Raw genomic sequence first — 17688 nt, 5'->3', positions numbered from 1 at the left:
ACCTAGGGCAAATGTTCAATAAACTTTTCATAGTGTCGCGTCGCTTATATGTTTGATCTCAAAACTGAACAAACACATCACAAGCCACTTCTTGTAGTTCAGAAGCTTTACTGAACAGTATTTGCTTCAACCACAATAACTCAGAAAGTTTCAACACATAATGGATCTAGTCACTTCATGGGAACCTTTCAAACTGACTTTTTGCTTATGGCATTGATCTCAAAACCGGACAATGATGTTGCAGACCACTTCCTTTAAGTCAAAAAAGGTTGCTGATCACTACATGTTTTGACCACATGAAGTCACCTATTTTTTTCAATGCATAACTGAACTAGTCACCGAATTTTTTCACAGTAGCAGCGAAGGCTTTTTTCTTCAAATCATCAAATGCCAAGCAAACTGACAGGAATTTCACTAATATGACTATGTGAGCAAGAATTGCACTAGTACAATCTGTTACTCCAGCCTACAGCTTCAGGATATAAGCAAACTGACTTCATATAGGATACAAGCACTGCACTAGTACATCTTCGGCATGCCTACATCTCTACAGGCTACAGGCTATAAGCAAAGCAATTAAGCATGACATGCCATTAAGCATCGCACTAATACATCTGCTACAGTCAAGAAACAGCTTCCTACAGACGTCATGCTACAACATCGGGACTGTCGTGGTTGTAGGAGGCTATCCGGGGGTGTTGGCGCCGCATTTGAGACGAGTCGTCACCGTCACGGAACCATCAATTCGCCATGGCTTCGTCGTTGAGACGGCCGCCGGATATCCGTTGTTGTCGCTGGTCGCCGTTGTCGTCCCTTCTTGGTTGCCGTCGCAAACGGACTTCATGGGAGCCGTCCAGCCCAAGGTTGCTATCGCACGAGGGCTTGGGTTGGGATTTAGGTTTTGGAGCGACGGCGTGCGGGATTTGGCAGCAGAGGATCAGAGGATTTGGGGCAGCATGAAACGACTTGGGGACCTCGGTTGAGGATCGTGGAGGACAGACTTTTGGGGGGTTTGCTGCAAAATAAATGGTTGTTAGGTCCAAAAGCGGGCGGCTAATTGTAAATGTTCCTGTTGCTGCACGGGAGGCGCATGATTTAGTGTTAATGGCTGAGATCACAGGGATACATGGATACACAATAAGCTCGGATTCACGAGATATGCTGCCTTACTAGTTTTGAGCTACTACGGTTGCTTATAAACTTGTTGAGTTTTTTTGCGGGGTATGAACTTGTTAAGTTGGCTAAATTTTCTTTGAGTTTTGACTGGCTTAGGAGCCTTTGAGTGAAAATGTACCCCTCATCATAAACGATGTACTTATTATTTTGATTGAATAAATTGTTGTGTTTTTTCAGAAAAAAAGTACTTAAATTTTAGTCAACGCCAAGCATCATCTGCCTGATGTTGTGATCTGCAAAAGATTTGTCCTTTTCTATGCTTTAAAAACAAACATTGTAGTGTTTGCACTAGATGATCATTTTCTCTATAATACGATAGAATTTTTTTTGGTATGTGCGAACAAATCTGTAAAATCGACCGAGAATTTGTTAATTCTCAGATAGTCGCCCCCATTATCTATTTTGTTTTGTGCCTGACCATTGGATCCTTCTGGATCCCACATCATTAGCTTGAATAAGGAAAACGAGACCATGACGCGATCAGATAACCAGGTTAACAAAGCGAGTACTACAATATACACCAGGTTAACAAAGTTTATCCCAGAATCGCGCTCCAAGGGGACCGTCGTGACGCGATCAATAAATGCACGAACGGCAAGGTCCATGCGACCATCAGCAAGAGAGCAACATCGAAAAGCATGCCCCGAGCCAAGATGCTTCCGCACCTTCTCCGGCGGCTTCGAGCGGGCAGCACGTGCATTTCCCATCCTCGTAGTACTCCCGCACAGCCAATATGCATGTTGGATCAAAATCTCTCAACTAAAATAATTTAGATACACAGAGTTGACGAATACACGGCGCACGAACCAAGAAAGAAAAGAACAGAAGAACCGATCACGGCAGGTGGTACAACTTGGACGGCTTGATCCCGGCGGTGACGTTGAAGTACCGGAGCGTGGTCGCCCACCGGCGGTTGTCCTTGAGCATGTGCACGGCGACGCTGTCCGGCCGCAGGTTGTCCATGTCCCAGCTGAGGTCGTACATCCGCGGCTTGAGGTCGTACCTGTTCCGGCCCTTGCCGGCGAGGTTGAGCCACTTGCCCAGCATCAGGTCCTCCGGCCCCAGCGTGTCGTTCCGCGCCAGGATCTCCTCCGCCGTCGACACCCAGCTCGCCAGGTCCCACGATAGCACGTACCCCATGCCGTGCATGAACAGCTTCGGGTCCCCGCTCATGTTGTAGCCGTAGCCGAGGTAGACGTCGTCGCGCGGCCGCGGCCGGAGCTCCCCCACCAGCGCCGCCACCCGCAGGTACGTGTCGTCGTCGGTCTTCATCACGTAGTCGTAGGGCGCGGCCGCGAACAGCCGCGGCACGGACGAGAAGTAGGCGTACGTCTTGCCGTCGTTCATGTTCTCGGCGCAGTCGAGCACGATGATGTCGCCGTGGTGCATGATCTCCAGCGCCACCAGCGCCGCCTCCACCGGGTCCGTCACGTTGCAGAAGACGAAGCGCACGTCCACCCGCGCGCCCGCCGCCGCCGGCTGCAGCGCGTACGCCAGCCGCACGATGTCGCGCCGCTCCCGCCGCTTCGGCATCGTCAGGATGCCGACCAGCAGGCTCAGCTCCGGCTCCGCCGCCTCGGCCCGCGCCGACACGGAGTGGCCTGCGCCGGCGCGGCGGGCGCAGAGGACGCCGAGGCCGTCGGAGCCGGCGCCGGCGCCGGTGCGGCTGAGTGAGGAGAGCAGGAAGATGAGGAGCAGGATCGCGACGGGGGCCAGGATGAGGTAGGAGTAGGAGGTGGATGTGGGCGCCTTCATCATGGTCATGGCTCGGTCGATGGAATGGAAGCGCTGCGTGCTGCGGAGTGTGCAACGAGTTATAGCGCAAAGCTTAAGTTGGCCGCCCTAGTGCAGATCCACTGGCCCATCTGATCGATCAGAGAAATCGTCGAACGACCGGCGGGAAGAATCGATCCGCCGATTAAGACACCGCACCCGGCAGTATAGAAACCGTGCGACAAGTGATAACGGACAAAACCGAGTGTAATTTTCACGGTTAGCTGAGGCTGAGCTACAATTTGCTGCAGTCGGCATTCCAGCACTAATTCTCTCCAAATCTGCGGTGCAACAGTACGTAGTCCTTTTTCTTATGCATGACGCTACTGCATTTTGACATGGACGGTTGACCAGTCATATACTCCAGTCAACCTCTTTGTATGAGGGTAATTCACCAGTGTATATCACCGTAATACTCTTTGAAAAGTGTTTCAACCTCTGTTACGACAACGAACAATACACGGGATTCGGACCAAAACAGTATATACGCTCACAAAGAAGGAGACGCGTGAGCGCACGTCTCTCCAAGGTCCAAGCACTCGCGCAACATGTTTAAAAAAAGGTGTGTCTAGGGAACATCTAGATGTACTCTAGTTATTGCACATCTAAGTGAGTGAATTAAGTATAAAGAGGAAGAGAAAAAACGATTCGACATTAAAAGTATATTGATTCTTTCCCGATAAACGAAGACTATTTTCTGTAAATACTGCGTATTTGATTCCATCCATAAATCGACTTTCCCTCCTATGCTCTGAGTTCCAGTATCAGCAAGTGATTGAGTTCAGTAGTTCCTCATAGAAAATTATTGGCTCTAAAGATATGGTAATATGGAGAAGACAAATTTGTTTGAAGCACGCACAGAACCGGAAGCGCCCCTTGTTTCAAAGAGAGGAGGACGGGAGACAAAGTGAGCCACCGGTTCAGGTACAAGATACTATCATTACCGCCTGGACAATTAGACAGCCAACCCGTAATCGCAACGACCCAATTGCAAGAGCGGAGCTCTACCAACTGAGCTATATCCCCCCGAGCCAAGTGGAGTATGCATGAAAGAGTCATCCACACGAATCTCAACGTAAGATCAATGGCATAGGACTCAAATGTGCAATACTTATGGCACATCTAAATGTGCTTTAGCAAAATTGTTATAAAAACGGGTCGACGGAAGCCGAAGCAACGTGTAGTGCCCTTCACGACAGCAGCACAGACGTGAGCCGGCCGATGACACGACGCGGGGATCCGCACCGGCAGAATCGATCGGGCAAGCGCGCTGGCTTCGCGCGCAGATTCCTCCGTTAATTTGGACCCCGGCGTGCCGTGCTCGGCATGTGCTTCCTGAACCCAGACTGATTCCAGTGGATCGACCGTTCCAAGGTCAAATAGGTCATCGATGTTCGGCGAGCTCTCGTCCCGTGATCGCAGACGCCTACTTGCTCGGGTACCGGGGTACGGCACGTGTTTTCCCCGGAATTCACCGGTGACGGCCGGAGCACGTACCACGTCCGTCCAGGTGAACTTCTTCCGTGCCCAGCTAGTACGGGTACTCGTGTTCACATCCGCTGTTCGTCAGCCTGGGCTTCTGGCCTAAGTAATTTGAGGAGGAGGACGGAGTCCACAAGTAAATCAAAGCAGACTTAAGCAGGGGGCTTGTACCTAAACGAGATCGCCCGGCTCGACGCGTTGAACAAAGTTACCTACTATAGACAACTCAGAAAAGTCACCAGCTCGCCGGTCCTTGTCGCGCGAGGGGTCCGCATCTGTTTAGCAAAGCCCAGCACGCGTGCGTCCATCCTGCAGGCAGCTGCAGCCTGCGGGGCTCGAGAAGAGCTCGGCAATGACTGATACGATCGACTCGATCGAAGTACGTAGACCGGTACCTATCACTATCAGTATCATGCGAGGTAGGCGAGGGGTGAGGTGTGCACCAACGCATCTGTGCACGGACGGAGTCCTCTGTACTTGAGGTGTGCACCAACACCAATACATATAAGTTGTTAAGACGTCGAATCAGTAGGGTCCTTGCAGACTTGTCATCTATTGCGAGTTGGGCTTTCTGACAATCAGTGAGTCGTGTGAGGCCCCCCTTGCCCCTGGCTGCGTACTTTTCTTTTTTCTAACTCGAGAGGCTCGTGTTTGAATGTATGATGTGCTAATGTACCTACATCTACATATGTATCCATCTAGGAGCAGCAACAGCCGCTGTGCTAGCTTGAATACAGACACTGTCCCGTGACGTGGGTTGCGCTGTCCGGAATTATCGATGTGGCGAACGGAGCATGAATCTTCTTTCTACACCAGTGCCAGACCTAGAACCTCAGCACTGGGAGTGTCACAATTCAAAATTTATATTAAAAAATATATGCAATCTAACTTAGTCGTAATATCATCATAATTCAAATAAATAGTCTTAAAATAACATTAACTTGTTAGCTATTTAGTCTTAGTTACCTAGTAAAATTCATTTTGCTATTTTGGAGGGGGGCACCCATGGCATCCACACTAGATACGCCACTGTGCTACACCAATGCTATGGTATGAAATACTCCCTCCGTCTCAAAATAAGTGTATCAACTATAGTACAACTCTGTACTAAAGTTTTTTGAGGCACTTATTTTGGGACAAAGGGAGTACTTATGATTTTTTTTCATGTTTGTGTAGTAGGTTTTTTTTTTCTTTAGGCAATGCCATTATGGAAAAAAAGTGCTATTATGCAAACTTTGTTCGTACCAAACATTTCAATGGGGTTTCCCGAACAAAATGGAGTTTCCCACGGTAGGAATTTTTAGGGGATTCTGGTTGTTGGTTTGATAGGGGGAGATCCTATTTACCGTGCACATCGCTGCGTAGCGACCAATCGCATACCCCATGTGATCGCTACGCTCGATATTGAGCCAGCCCAAGTAGGCATGATCGGGAGAATCCATATTCCCATTATGGGAAAGTTCTAGAACCTTCGCAGGCCGGGCCTTTTCTATATATTTCTTTTGTATTGTATGCGTTTTTTATTTCCCTTTTTGTAAGCATTTATTTTTAAATCACGAACATTTTATAAAATCACAACAGTTGTTTAAAATCATGAACACTTTTAGAATTTGAGAACATTTTTTTATTTTAAAAATAATATTTTGAAATCCACAAATAGTTTTTCAAACTAGTGAAAATTTTCCAAGTCTACGAACATTTTTCAAATTCATAATTTTATTAAATCACAAATAATTTTCATATCCTTTTTTAATACGGGGACATTTCATGAAATTCGGGAACAATTTTTGAAACCATGAATATTTTTAAAATCTGTGAATATTGTTTGAATAGCTGAACATTTTTTAATTTCAGGAACAATTTTTAAATTGTCAAACATTTTCTGAATTTTCTAGCCATTTTCGTAAAAATTCATGAACATTTTTAGAAATTTCCAGACATTTTTTGAATTCATGAAGATTTTCAGTAATTCAGATTTTACTACAAAACTTTGAACATTTTTTACATCCCGTGAACATTTTTCAAATTTGTATACTTCTTTTCAAATTCATGAATATTTTTTGAATTGGTGGTCATTTTGAAAACTCACGAGCATTTTTTCAATTTGTGGTGATTTTCTAAATTATTTTTTTTTAAGAAAATTGTACGCACATTATTTCAAAAACATGAACATTTTTTACGTTGATGGACATTTTATGATTTTTTTTAGCACAATAAAAGAAAGAAGGAAAATAATAATAATAAATACAAGTGTCAACGGGCGCCCGTGACTTCGTGAGCCCTCCATGACCGGACCAAAGTTGCGCAGCAGGTGCGCTATACATGGTTTTCCAGTGCGCACCGCGGGGAACAGGAGCTCCCTTCTAATAGACTTTTCTCTTCTCTTTCTTTTAAGGCAAACTCGCGAAGTTTTATGAAATAGTCAGAATGTTCACATAGACGAATAAAAGATCACCGGGCTGGCCTAACCAAGTATGGCGGCCAACCCCCAATCTTAAAGCATGATTTACAAGTTTGTGAGCCTCAACTGTTGAGGTTCTAAATTCGTGACTAAAATTTTAAGAAGAAAAGGCTTTTCAACGCTCTATGATTTCATGCACCACTGCTCTATACGATGCCGATGTGCCTCCTTTGATAGATTCAACTACCACCTTGCAGTCTGATGTGATGAATGTTAGAATACAACTTGTAATAGGATTAGGACTCCTACTCGGTTTATAATAGGGCTAGGTCAGGTGCGGCTTGGCTTTTATATATATACCTCTTGTACCGGCACAATATTGCATCAACAATTATTCAATACAATTCTACATGGTATTAGAGCCAAGAAGTCTTGAGTTTAAGATCCTGCCAATGTAGTATTAAATAAAACGATTCTGCGGCCTACATCAATCCCACGTATATGGACAAAAATAGCCTAGACGTGAGGGGGAGTGTTGAAATATATTGCCCACCTCCCTCCATCAGTTCGGACTTTTGAAGCAATTGGCTGGTGCATGAATTCAACGTCGTCGAGCCTACCGTTGACACTGCGGGGGATGTTAGAATACAACTTGTAATAGGATTAGGACTCCTACTCGATTTGTAATAGGGTTAGGTCAGGTGCGGCTTGGCTCTCATATATATACCTCTTGTACCGGCACAATATTGCATCAACAATTATTCAATATAATTCTACAATGAATATCTTCTATATGTATAGATCATCTGAAAAGGCGAGAGCTTCTCACAAGTGCTTCCAGTACTTCAGGCTTGTCTATGTTTCTGAATACTACCGCGAAGGCTGGCTCTAGTACTTCATGTTGTTTTCTTCTACTAAGGAGATATCCTACATCAGCGGGCCTGCCAATGACAATGAGCATATGGTGGGTTGGCCCAAGTAGTGCTAGGTTGGTTCATTTTTGCCTTTTCTTCCATTCCTTCATTTATTGCTTGATTCACAAATATTCTAAATAAACATAACTTAAATTTTCTCATAAATTTTTTAAACCATGAAACTTATAATTATTAACATAGTGTAAAAATGTTGATAAAATCCAAAAAAAATGTTGATCACATTCAAAAGAAATGTTTGTGACATTTGAAAAATGTTCAGCATTTTTAAAAATGATTGTTTAAAAAAAATTATACAATGGAAAAAAAATGTTTGTGTAATTCAAAAATAATTTTTCATACCATTCAAAAAATGCATGGTGCCTTTTTATTTTTCAAAACCACTTGTTTCAAAAATATGTTCATAAGATCTTATAAAATGTTTATAGAAATGTAAAAAAAGGTTTTGTCTTGTTTAAAAAAATACCATCATCCAAAAAAAAGTTTTAACATGTAATTGATATATTTTTAACACGTATTCAAAAGGAGTTCAAAAACATGTATTTGAGAAATGCTAATCATATATTTAAATAAGTTACTTATGCCCTTAAAAATTCTTAAACATGTATGAAAGAATGTTTCAGATGTATACAAAAGAATGTATAATGTGTATGAAACAATGTTAGTCGTGTATTTGGAAAATATTAAAAACATACAAAAAATGTTATTGATATACACGGAAAATGTACAGTCCATATGAAAAAATATTAGAAATGTAGAAAAAGTGAGAAAAATCATAAATTTTGAATAGAAGTGGTAAAGAAAGATAGAATACTAAAACTTACAAAATTGAATTCAACACGCAAAATCATTGAGAAAACCTACACAGAAAACCAAAAGATAAAGAAAAACTAAGAGAAACACTAAAGAAATGAATTAAATCCAGAAAAAACGTAGAAAATCCCGATAAAAAACAACACAGAAAAATGAAAAAGAAGTGCTCCTAAAACAACTCCCGCAAGAACCCAGGACCAGTCGACGCCTCAATGCGGAAAACCTTGAGGCGAGATGGATGATTGCGTCACAGTAGACTATATATAGCCCTGGCGCAATTTTCAGTGGGGTGATACCTATCTTGGTGGGGCGCAAAAACAGGCATGCGCAGTGGCCAGAGCTTGTCTCAAAGCCCAAGTGGCCAGAGCTTGTCTCAAAAACTGATCACCCCAATTTTTTTTTAAAAGGCTGAACCATCTACCAAAGAAAATCACTCCCCCCATCTTTATTTGCATGGAGCCCTCATATTCCATGATTAATCTTTGGTCATTAGTGTTATCAATGGTATCGCGAGCCACGTGCGGCAAAATTCACATCACTAAAATGTTTTCCGAATGTGAACTCGATTGTATCATTTTTGTGGCATATATTCATATTTTGTTAATAACATTGATGGTCAAGGTTAAACCTCAAAATACATGGACACCACGTAAACTTGGACAATAGGAGGTTGATAGAAAATCGTTGTGATAGGATTAGTGGCAAAGACGGTGTTTTTCCGATATAACAGAGATGACGTGGTGATTACCTCACTCTCATGTGGTGCCAGCAGTCAATGTGCACTCATAGGTTCCGTGGGTTGGCAAGGTCGATGCTTTTTGATCCAAAATTAGAAGGCAGGGACCTCTTCCGGTGGCAACCTTGTTGGGCATAGCGAAGTGGTCCGGAGTGCTGGGATGTTTCGGGCAAGCCTTTCTTCATTTTCCTCGGCTTCCTCAAGCATTGGTGGAGAGAGGTTGCTCCCAAGGGTGGACACATTAGTTGTGCCCACATCCGTGCAAAGAGACGCCCGTGAGTCATGGTCGCTGATGTTTGCTGGGAGCGGACAGATACTCGGTTAGGTATAGTTGTGTTATGCTTTCCTTTATTATGTCGTTTGATCTGTTTGTAAGATGTTTTATATACTTATTAGGTGGTATTGACTTTATTAATTTAAAGTTGTATAAAACCTTCTTTAGAAGAAAAAATGCAGAATCCAATGGCACGCGCAGAGTTTCAACTTCGGTCGTAAAAGATGTCACACTTTTTTTTAAACACAAAAATATCACACTTTAAAAAAATGAATGGTTAAGCAAAATATCTTCAAAAGATCACTTGATCCTTTGTGAACAAATATGTCACAACATAAGTTGAGTCAACTCTCATTGCTTCACATTGAGCCATGCAACTTTATGCCATAAGAGAGCAGTAGAAATACAAACACAAACACGAATAGAATCCTTAGGCCCTGTTCGGCTAATCCTCCTCCCAAGGGGACTGGAGAGGAATGGTGGGGATTTTGGCCTGTAGGTAATCCCTCTCAATCTCTACAAGTCCCCTTAGGAACCACCTTAACCGAACAAAGCCATAGTGTGCGGTCGTTCCAATGGCCAAACAACTTCAGAGACCAGTCGTTATCCAAACATCTCTTAGCTTTCCCTCTGATTTAACTAAAGGGCCGAGTGAAATTTCTACTCTAATCTTTCTTTGCTCTGATTTAAACTGTTTTTCTTCCCTAATTTTAAGGTATCGATGGTTGCATGGGTAGAATCATGGGGATCAACAAAGCAAAAACACAAGGGAACCTCAAACGGGGAGCAAATACGAAAAATGTAAATATTTTGTTACAAATTGAGCATCAGATTTTTCCAGCATAACAGATCGATGGCCCGAGATGGCAAATTATGTTGTCGCAAGGATGACAATTTTCTTTATCAAGCATGGCAAATCCTTGTCATGTTTTTTTTTTTTGCCGGAAATTGTCATTGCTGCCATATAAAATTGTCATCCCCACGGCAACGTAATTTGTTGTAAAAATATTCGATTTGCCATGCATAAATATCCGACGTCAGAATTTTAGCATTTTCGGAATTTGATAGCTCCAGCGCACGCCGTAGCATGGCCCTTTAGAAATAATGAAAAAAATATCAACTTCACAGCCCGTTGACTCCTGCAACCAAAATGAAATTCAAAATGCTACGTACACAAGATCACCTCTCGATCGTTTCATCAAACAACGCGATAGAACTTGGAGGGCTCTAGCCCGGCGGTGAAGTTGAAGTACTTGAGCGTGGTGGACCACCTGAAGTTGTTCTTGAGCCGGTGCACGGCGATGGTGTCCGGCACGAGCTCGTGCGCGCAGGGGGCGCCTCGCTGCGGGAAGTCGTACATGGCCGGCTTCACGTCCATCCGGTTCTTGGCCTTCCCGGCGCCGCTGAACCAGGAGTAGAGCGTCCTGTCCTCCGGCCCGACCGTGTGGTTCCTGATCTGGTCCGCCGCCGCCACGATCCACTCCACGAGGTCCCACGAGATGACGTACCCCATGCCGGACATGTACTCGTTCCAGCCGCGCACGTAGTCGCACGGCACCATGCAGCCGTAGTAGAGGTCCTCCCTCGGCGCGCGGCCCAGCGACTCCGCCAGCTGCGGCAGCCGGAAGAAGGTGTCGTCGTCGGTCTTCATCACGAAGTCGTACGCCCCGGCGCCGAAGAGCGCCGGGACGCTGGAGAAGTAGGAGTGCGTCTTGCCGTTGTCCATGTTCTCCGGGCAGTCCAGCTCCACCACGTCGCCGTACCGCATCGCCTCCAGCGCCACCAGCAGGCGCTGCTCCACCGACTCGATCCGGCAGAAGAAGAAGCGGACGTCGACGCGCGCCGTCAGGTTCGGCTGCTGGAGCGCGTACACCGTGCGGAGCAGGTGCCGCCGCTCGTACCGGCTCGGCAGGGTCAGCACGCCCATGAGCAGCCGGAAGTCCGGGGCCACCTGCGCCACGACGTGGTGCGCCGCGACGCTGATGCCGCTGGCGCCATCAGGGCAGCCGGCGCCGGCCAGCGACGACTGAAGGGCGAACTCGTTGGGGTACACGACCATGAGCACGGCAGCGAGGAGCGCGAGGGGGAGCAGGAGGAGCGTTGCCGTCGAGACGGATGGCGCCGGGGTGGGGAGCTTCCTGTGCTGCGATTTCATTGCGAACGGTGTGCGCCACTCTGCGATTTCTGAGCAGGGCTTGCACGGTGTAAGACCAGTTGATATGCAGAGGAGCACGACGCAGCGAGAGGTGCAGCGGAAGCATTCTGCCCCGTGAACGGCGACGGTGTACGCCTCCTGTCTTTGCGTGAAGTGTGGAGGTATGACCTTGGGATTTGCTTCGTGTTGGCTCAAAGTCGACCTTAGCTCGCGCGTGGCAACGGTGGCTTCCCTGAAATGACGGGCATTTCATGTTCTGAGATCTTTAATCTAGGCTATATTATTACAAGACATAGTTTAGCTGTAACTCGGCTTAATGTAGCAGGCAACTAGGATTAAACTTGCTAGGTTTACCCGACAATGATACCCTGGTTATAATCAAAAGTGTGATTGTTCATCTACTCTCAGGCTGCTCCTCTCCTCCATCCGCCGCCGCCGAGGGACGCCGCCGGCCTAAGCCCGGGGGCCGACAGCGGTGGCGGAGGACATCACCTCTCTCCCGCGTCTTTGAGGTTGTGCGGGGCCCGATCCATATGGAGGCACGCCCGATCAGATTGATGGCTGCAGCGCGGCGGCGTCGGAGGCGGTGCGGGCTGCGGGCGCGGCAACCAGCCCTGTTCGGGCGGCGGTGGCGGCGCGCCATCTACCTTTGGATCGGCGGTGGCGGCGTGGAGGGCCTGGTGGTTGCGTTGGCGGCACCTCCAGTCAGATCTGTTCTGGCCGGTGCAGCCAGCGGTGGTGGTCATCTCTTCCACCAGAGGTGGTCGGCCAGCGGCTGGGTGGTCGGATCTTGAGATTCGTCATCTAGTCCCGGCTACGAGTCGGGGAGACATAGTTGCCGGTGAAAACCGAGCCGTTGGCGGGCGATGGCGGCGATTTGCGCCGTTACCTTGATGAAGGCATCGCCGTGTAACTGTTGTCGACCCACTCATGCTGCTCTGGGGAAACCCTAGGATCTAGTCTTCCAGATCGGACGATAGCAGTACTACGGTGCCGTTTCTCTCTTGGGAGCATCGTTTGTGGAGCAGCGCTGGAAGACAGAGGCAGGAGGTGGAGCGGCTTCGTCTTGCATGGAGCTTCGGTGGAGCTGTCAAGTCATGCCTGACCGACAGGTGCTACGCTGAGTCATGCCTGGTTGGCAGGTGCTACGCACGACAGATCTTGCAGAGTCTTCGCGTTTGGATGGATGAGCGCAGGGCGGTGGCGTCGTTAGGCGCCATGGTGGCGTCAACGGATGTCCGGACTGGCAAGGATGATGCAGATCTCTCTCCTGAAGATGGGTCAGTGGTCCGATAATGATGGTAGCTCCTAAAACGTGTGCATGTGGTGTGCGCTTTAGGTAGGCTGCACCGGATGTTGGTCTCGGTACGTTATGTGGATGGATCGGCGACGACACCGGTTCTAGATATGGGAAGTGAGAACACTCCACATTATCGAGTTTATAGGTGTGAGTGGTGGCTTCGGTGGACTGATGTATTTTCTTGTCAGATATTTATGTAATAATTAATAAAAATGGCTGCATGCATCGATTGATGTAGAGGCCGGGGATTTAACCTTTTTTTTTTAAAAGAAATCTACTCTCAGGCTGATTGAAAGGGGCACAGATCAAGAGCAAAATCTCCAAGTGACAAGCACGTAGTAATCTTTTATTTGCCGAGAAAAAACCTGGATTTACCATGAAAGTTCATGAGAAGTATGAAGCACCCTAAGCATAATAAAAATTAGAGGTCTCTTGACCATCGAACAATTTTTACCTCAGTCAAAACGAGCTGGCCCATTCATGTCCATCCTACCCTTCCGAAGCCGGCTTGACCTTGTCGATGACATACGGGGAGTCTTCATGCACATGCCCCTAAGGACGAACGCCCTGGAGTCGCAATCGTCTCCGTTGAGCCCTTCAATCGATCCGAAGCACATGACACCATATCTTGTTGTCGCGTATGCACATGGTAAATTGTAACATCACTGTCACAAGGAGACAACAGGAATTTATGCCGGAGCTGTCTTGACGAACGAACTCAAGAAAGATTGAGGTCATCAGAATAGCAACTCGAAGATGAGGCATCATAATCCGCCCTAGCGCCACAGTTACAAGGAGTAAGAAATACCTAATGCAAATTCAAAAATGCTAGACTTACGGATGGCATCTACGGATTTTACCTACGGACTTGTTTTTCCATAAATTATCTCTCCCCTGATTTCTGGTGGTGGCCCCCCTCCCCCTTTGTGGCACAGAAATGCTTCAGGTTCCGGCCATCGTATCCCCGGAAATTGGCCGGCGGCTAACGTAAGAAAGTGCCAGATTCGGCTGAAACTTTGCGTGGTTTGACACTGAATATTTTATTTTTTTGGCAAACGTTGTGAAGAACTGAAAATCAAAAGTTTGGACGGGGGGCTGCCGGGGCTGCTATATGACGCTAACTACGGCGCTTAAGCAGTCATCGCCCGCTAACGGAATAAATGGGCAGGTCCATTAATTGCAGGTTAGAGGAAAGCGAGATGTGAGCTGCTCGTGGATAGAAAGCCAGCAGTTTATTTTTTATTTTGTATTCCCTCCGTCTTAAAATAAGTGACTCAACTTTGAGTCACTTATTTTGAGACGGAGGGAGTATATATATTGAATTTTATATACACTTTTGAACCACATTCAAAATAGGGAAAACAAATTGTGTGCAAATTGTATTTCGTAAAAGAATCATGTATTTTTACTTAGATATTTTTATTAAAATTACAATCAACTCAAGAATAGAGTAAACTATTGCGTATACGAAAATAAAAATGTCCTCATAACAAAAACAAATATTCGTGTAATTTTAAGAACTGTTTGCACCTTTAAAATATATTCAATAAATTTGAAAATTATTCACACATCTTGCAGAAATGTTTGTACAATATAAACAATTTTCACGTCTTTAAAAAGTTGTGTACTTGCTTTTAAGTGTTCGTGTAATTTTGAAAACAAAAGCCTTCACATATTTTTGAGAAACATGTTCGTGCAATTTCAAAAAGTGTTTATGTATTTTATTAATGTTCATGTAATTTTACAAGTGCTCAGCCATTTTTAGAAAGTGCATGGAATTGAAATGTCTTCCAAACACTAATACATTGGGGCATGCATGACGCAGCTCTCTCTGTGTGTGCTCGCGTGCGCGCATATATACGTGTACATGCACTGATATTTTTGTCTCCCCCAAATATCATTACGTGTTTTACTAAAAACAGGTCACTATGCAGGTCCAAAGAAAAATCACTACGCACAACACATGAAGTCATCACAGTGCATACTTGCATAGTTGCATATATACTTTACCAACCTCCTTGAACAAATGACTTCTAGGTATATAAATGTGGATACACTTAACTAGTGGTTTCTGGAAAATTGAAGAAATTAGTGTCAGAAAGCAGTTCCAAATATATGTTAAAATTAGTAATAAATACGAATGTGAAATGAAACTAAATTTAAAATTGATAGCCATGCGCAGCCACACCAATAATCAGTTAATTTTATTCTAGACTGTGCTGTCTAAATTCATATTAAAGATATTTAACAATATGAAGTTACAATGTAAAATGTGTAACCAATAGAGAAAGGTAAATAAATAATAATCAGGAAAAGTGATGCGCTCATCTATAGATTTTCCAATATTTTAAGCGTCGTATGGTAAACCCAATAGGTCATGTATATGCCTAATAATCTAGACAACTATTTGCATACTCCGTAGTAAAGCGTCCATTAGACATAACATGTGAGTGTGAACAAACTTGTGATTGAATGCTTATGAGGACACTGGTATTCTAGGCCCACTAGAGTTCAAGTCATAGATTTGACACTGGTGCTCGCTTTTTTTAATTTATTTCTGATTTTTCGGCGATGTGCATTTAGTGGGAGAAAACATTTCCGTCGCCTACGAAGACGCCTGTGGCGACTACGTCAGTCTTAAGATGATGTACCGGCTCAGTCTATCAAATGTGCTCATAGAGACAGAGTGGGTGTGCATGTGTTTATAGAGGTGAGTGTACACGCGTATGTTGAGCATCCGCGTCTGTACTGTATTAAAAAAATAACACATAAGTGGGAACCAGAATAAGAAATATGTATACAGAGAGTCACACCGAACGGACACACTAACATGACCGGCACTTTAAGATAAGATATATTTTAAATATATTTGGACGATTTTTGGAAATCAGGTTAAGTTTCAGTGTTGAAACTTAGTATGAGCGATCGATAAAAAAACAATTATTTTGTGTCTATTCGACCGACAGGAAAAAAAAGCTTAAAATTAATCTCTGAAACTTGTTAAAACCTGGCATTTTTTGATGCAAAAAAGTAAGTTTATCGTTGAAACTTAAAACATTTTGAAGGATTTTTCTTTTTTGACTGTTCACTCATGTGGGATTCAACTACTTTGCGAATCACGAGATAACTCGAGCGGGCGGCAGGGCTTGGCAGCTGATTGCCCCGGCATTCGTGTGCCCTGGTGAATTTCCGTACTAATAATACAATCAAAATACAATACGAGATCAACCCCGCAAAAAAGGAAAAAAAAAACCTCCCAGTTCATCAATCCATGCGGTAGAACTTGGACGACTGGAGCCCCGCGGTGAAGTTGAAGTATTTGAGCGTTGTCGCCCACCTCCCGTTGTTCTTGAGCTTGTGCACGGCGATGGTGTCCGGCACGAGCTCGTGCGCGCAATGGTCCGCGCGATCCGGAAAGCCGTACATGGCCGGCTTCGTGTCCACCCGGTTCTTGCCCTTCCCGGCACCTCTGAACCACGAGGAGACCAGCCTGTCCTCCGGCCCGACTGTGTGGTTCCTGATCTGATCCGCCGCCGCCACGATCCACTCCACGAGGTCCCACGAGATGACATACCCCATGCCGGACATGTACTCGTTCTCCTGCGCGCGGACCACGTCGCACGGCACCATGCACCCGTAGTAGAGGTCCTCCCTGGGCGCCCGGTTCAGCGACTCCACCAGCTGCGGCAGGCGGAGGAAGGTGTCGTCGTCGGTCTTCATCACGAAGTCGTACGCCCGGTCGCCGAAGAGCGCCGGGACGCTGGAGAGGTAGGCGTGCGTCTTGCCGTTGTCCATGTTCTCCGGGCAGTCCAGCTCCACCACGTCCCCGTGCTGCATCGCCTCCAGCGCCACGAGCACGCGCTGCTCCTCCGATGCCAGCCGGCAGAAGACGAACCGGACGTCGACGTGCGCCGTCAGGTTCGGCTGCTGGAGCGCGTACACCGTGCGCATCAGGTGCCGCCGTTCGTACAGGCCCGGGAGCGTCAGCACGCCGATGAGCAGCCGGAAATCCGGGGCCACCCGCACGTCGACGTGCCGCCCCGTGAGGCTGGTGTCGCTGTCGTTGCTCGGGCAGGTGGGGCGGGCCAGATATGACTGCAGGGCGAACTCGTTGTGGTATACGGCGACGAGCACGGCGGCGAGGAGCGCGAGGGGAAGCAGGAGGAGCGTCGCTGTGGCCAAAGATGGCACCGGGACGTGAAGCTTCCTGTGGTGCGGCGTCATGGTGGAGTGTATTTTTGTGCGCTGTGTGCGTGCTATATGCAGAGGAGTAGGCAGCGAGAGGTGTGGCGTAGGTGTCTGCCTCCTGAACGCACCGTCCGTCTACTGCCTTTGCGTAGAGCGTGGAGGTATGACCTTGGGATTTGCTTCATGTTGGCTTAAAGTCGACCTTAGCTCGCGCGTGGCAATGGTAGCTTCCCTCAGATGACGGGCTATCCGTGTTCTGACTTCTTTGATTTTGGCTATATTCTTTTTTTTTGTGTGATCAAACTTGACAGCCTTTATTCAACGAAAGAGCTCCTAACATCATCAGCTAACAGGCTGGTGAGTAGGAAGGTAGGTCTAGAATCAGTCCAACTTTCGGTGACCATCAACGAGCAAGCATGCTTCGCGCAGAGATGGGCCGGTACATTGGCTGATCTGTT

At 46.2% G+C, this 17688-nt stretch overlaps 3 protein-coding genes across 3 annotated transcripts; all 3 read right to left on the bottom strand.

Annotated features, from left to right (window-relative positions):
* Window positions 1-1910: 1910 nt before the first annotated feature.
* Window positions 1911-3121, bottom strand: LOC109751399 (beta-1,3-galactosyltransferase pvg3). The gene has a single exon (XM_020310291.4). The coding sequence runs from the start codon at window positions 2938-2940 to the stop codon at window positions 2011-2013; it is 930 nt and encodes a 309-aa protein (XP_020165880.1). The 5' UTR covers window positions 2941-3121; the 3' UTR covers window positions 1911-2010.
* Window positions 3122-10442: 7321 nt separating this feature from the next.
* Window positions 10443-12488, bottom strand: LOC109751396 (uncharacterized). Its single transcript, XM_020310288.2, has 2 exons — window positions 12235-12488; window positions 10443-11974 (listed from the first exon to the last, which is right to left on the bottom strand). The coding sequence occupies exons 1-2, from the start codon at window positions 12486-12488 to the stop codon at window positions 10786-10788; spliced, it is 1443 nt and encodes a 480-aa protein (XP_020165877.1). The 3' UTR covers window positions 10443-10785.
* A 1592-nt stretch (window positions 12489-14080) lies between these two features.
* LOC109751395 (beta-1,3-galactosyltransferase pvg3-like) lies at window positions 14081-17266 on the bottom strand. The gene has a single exon (XM_020310287.4). It carries the CDS (start codon window positions 17264-17266, stop codon window positions 16307-16309), a length of 960 nt encoding a protein of 319 aa, XP_020165876.1. The 3' UTR covers window positions 14081-16306.
* Window positions 17267-17688: the final 422 nt, after the last annotated feature.

The sequence above is a fragment of the Aegilops tauschii genome, chromosome 5, assembly GCF_002575655.3.
Source record: "Aegilops tauschii subsp. strangulata cultivar AL8/78 chromosome 5, Aet v6.0, whole genome shotgun sequence".
Lineage (NCBI taxonomy): Eukaryota > Viridiplantae > Streptophyta > Magnoliopsida > Poales > Poaceae > Aegilops > Aegilops tauschii.
Note: the sequence above shows the minus strand (reverse complement) of the source record. Positions and strands in the feature narration are given on the sequence as shown.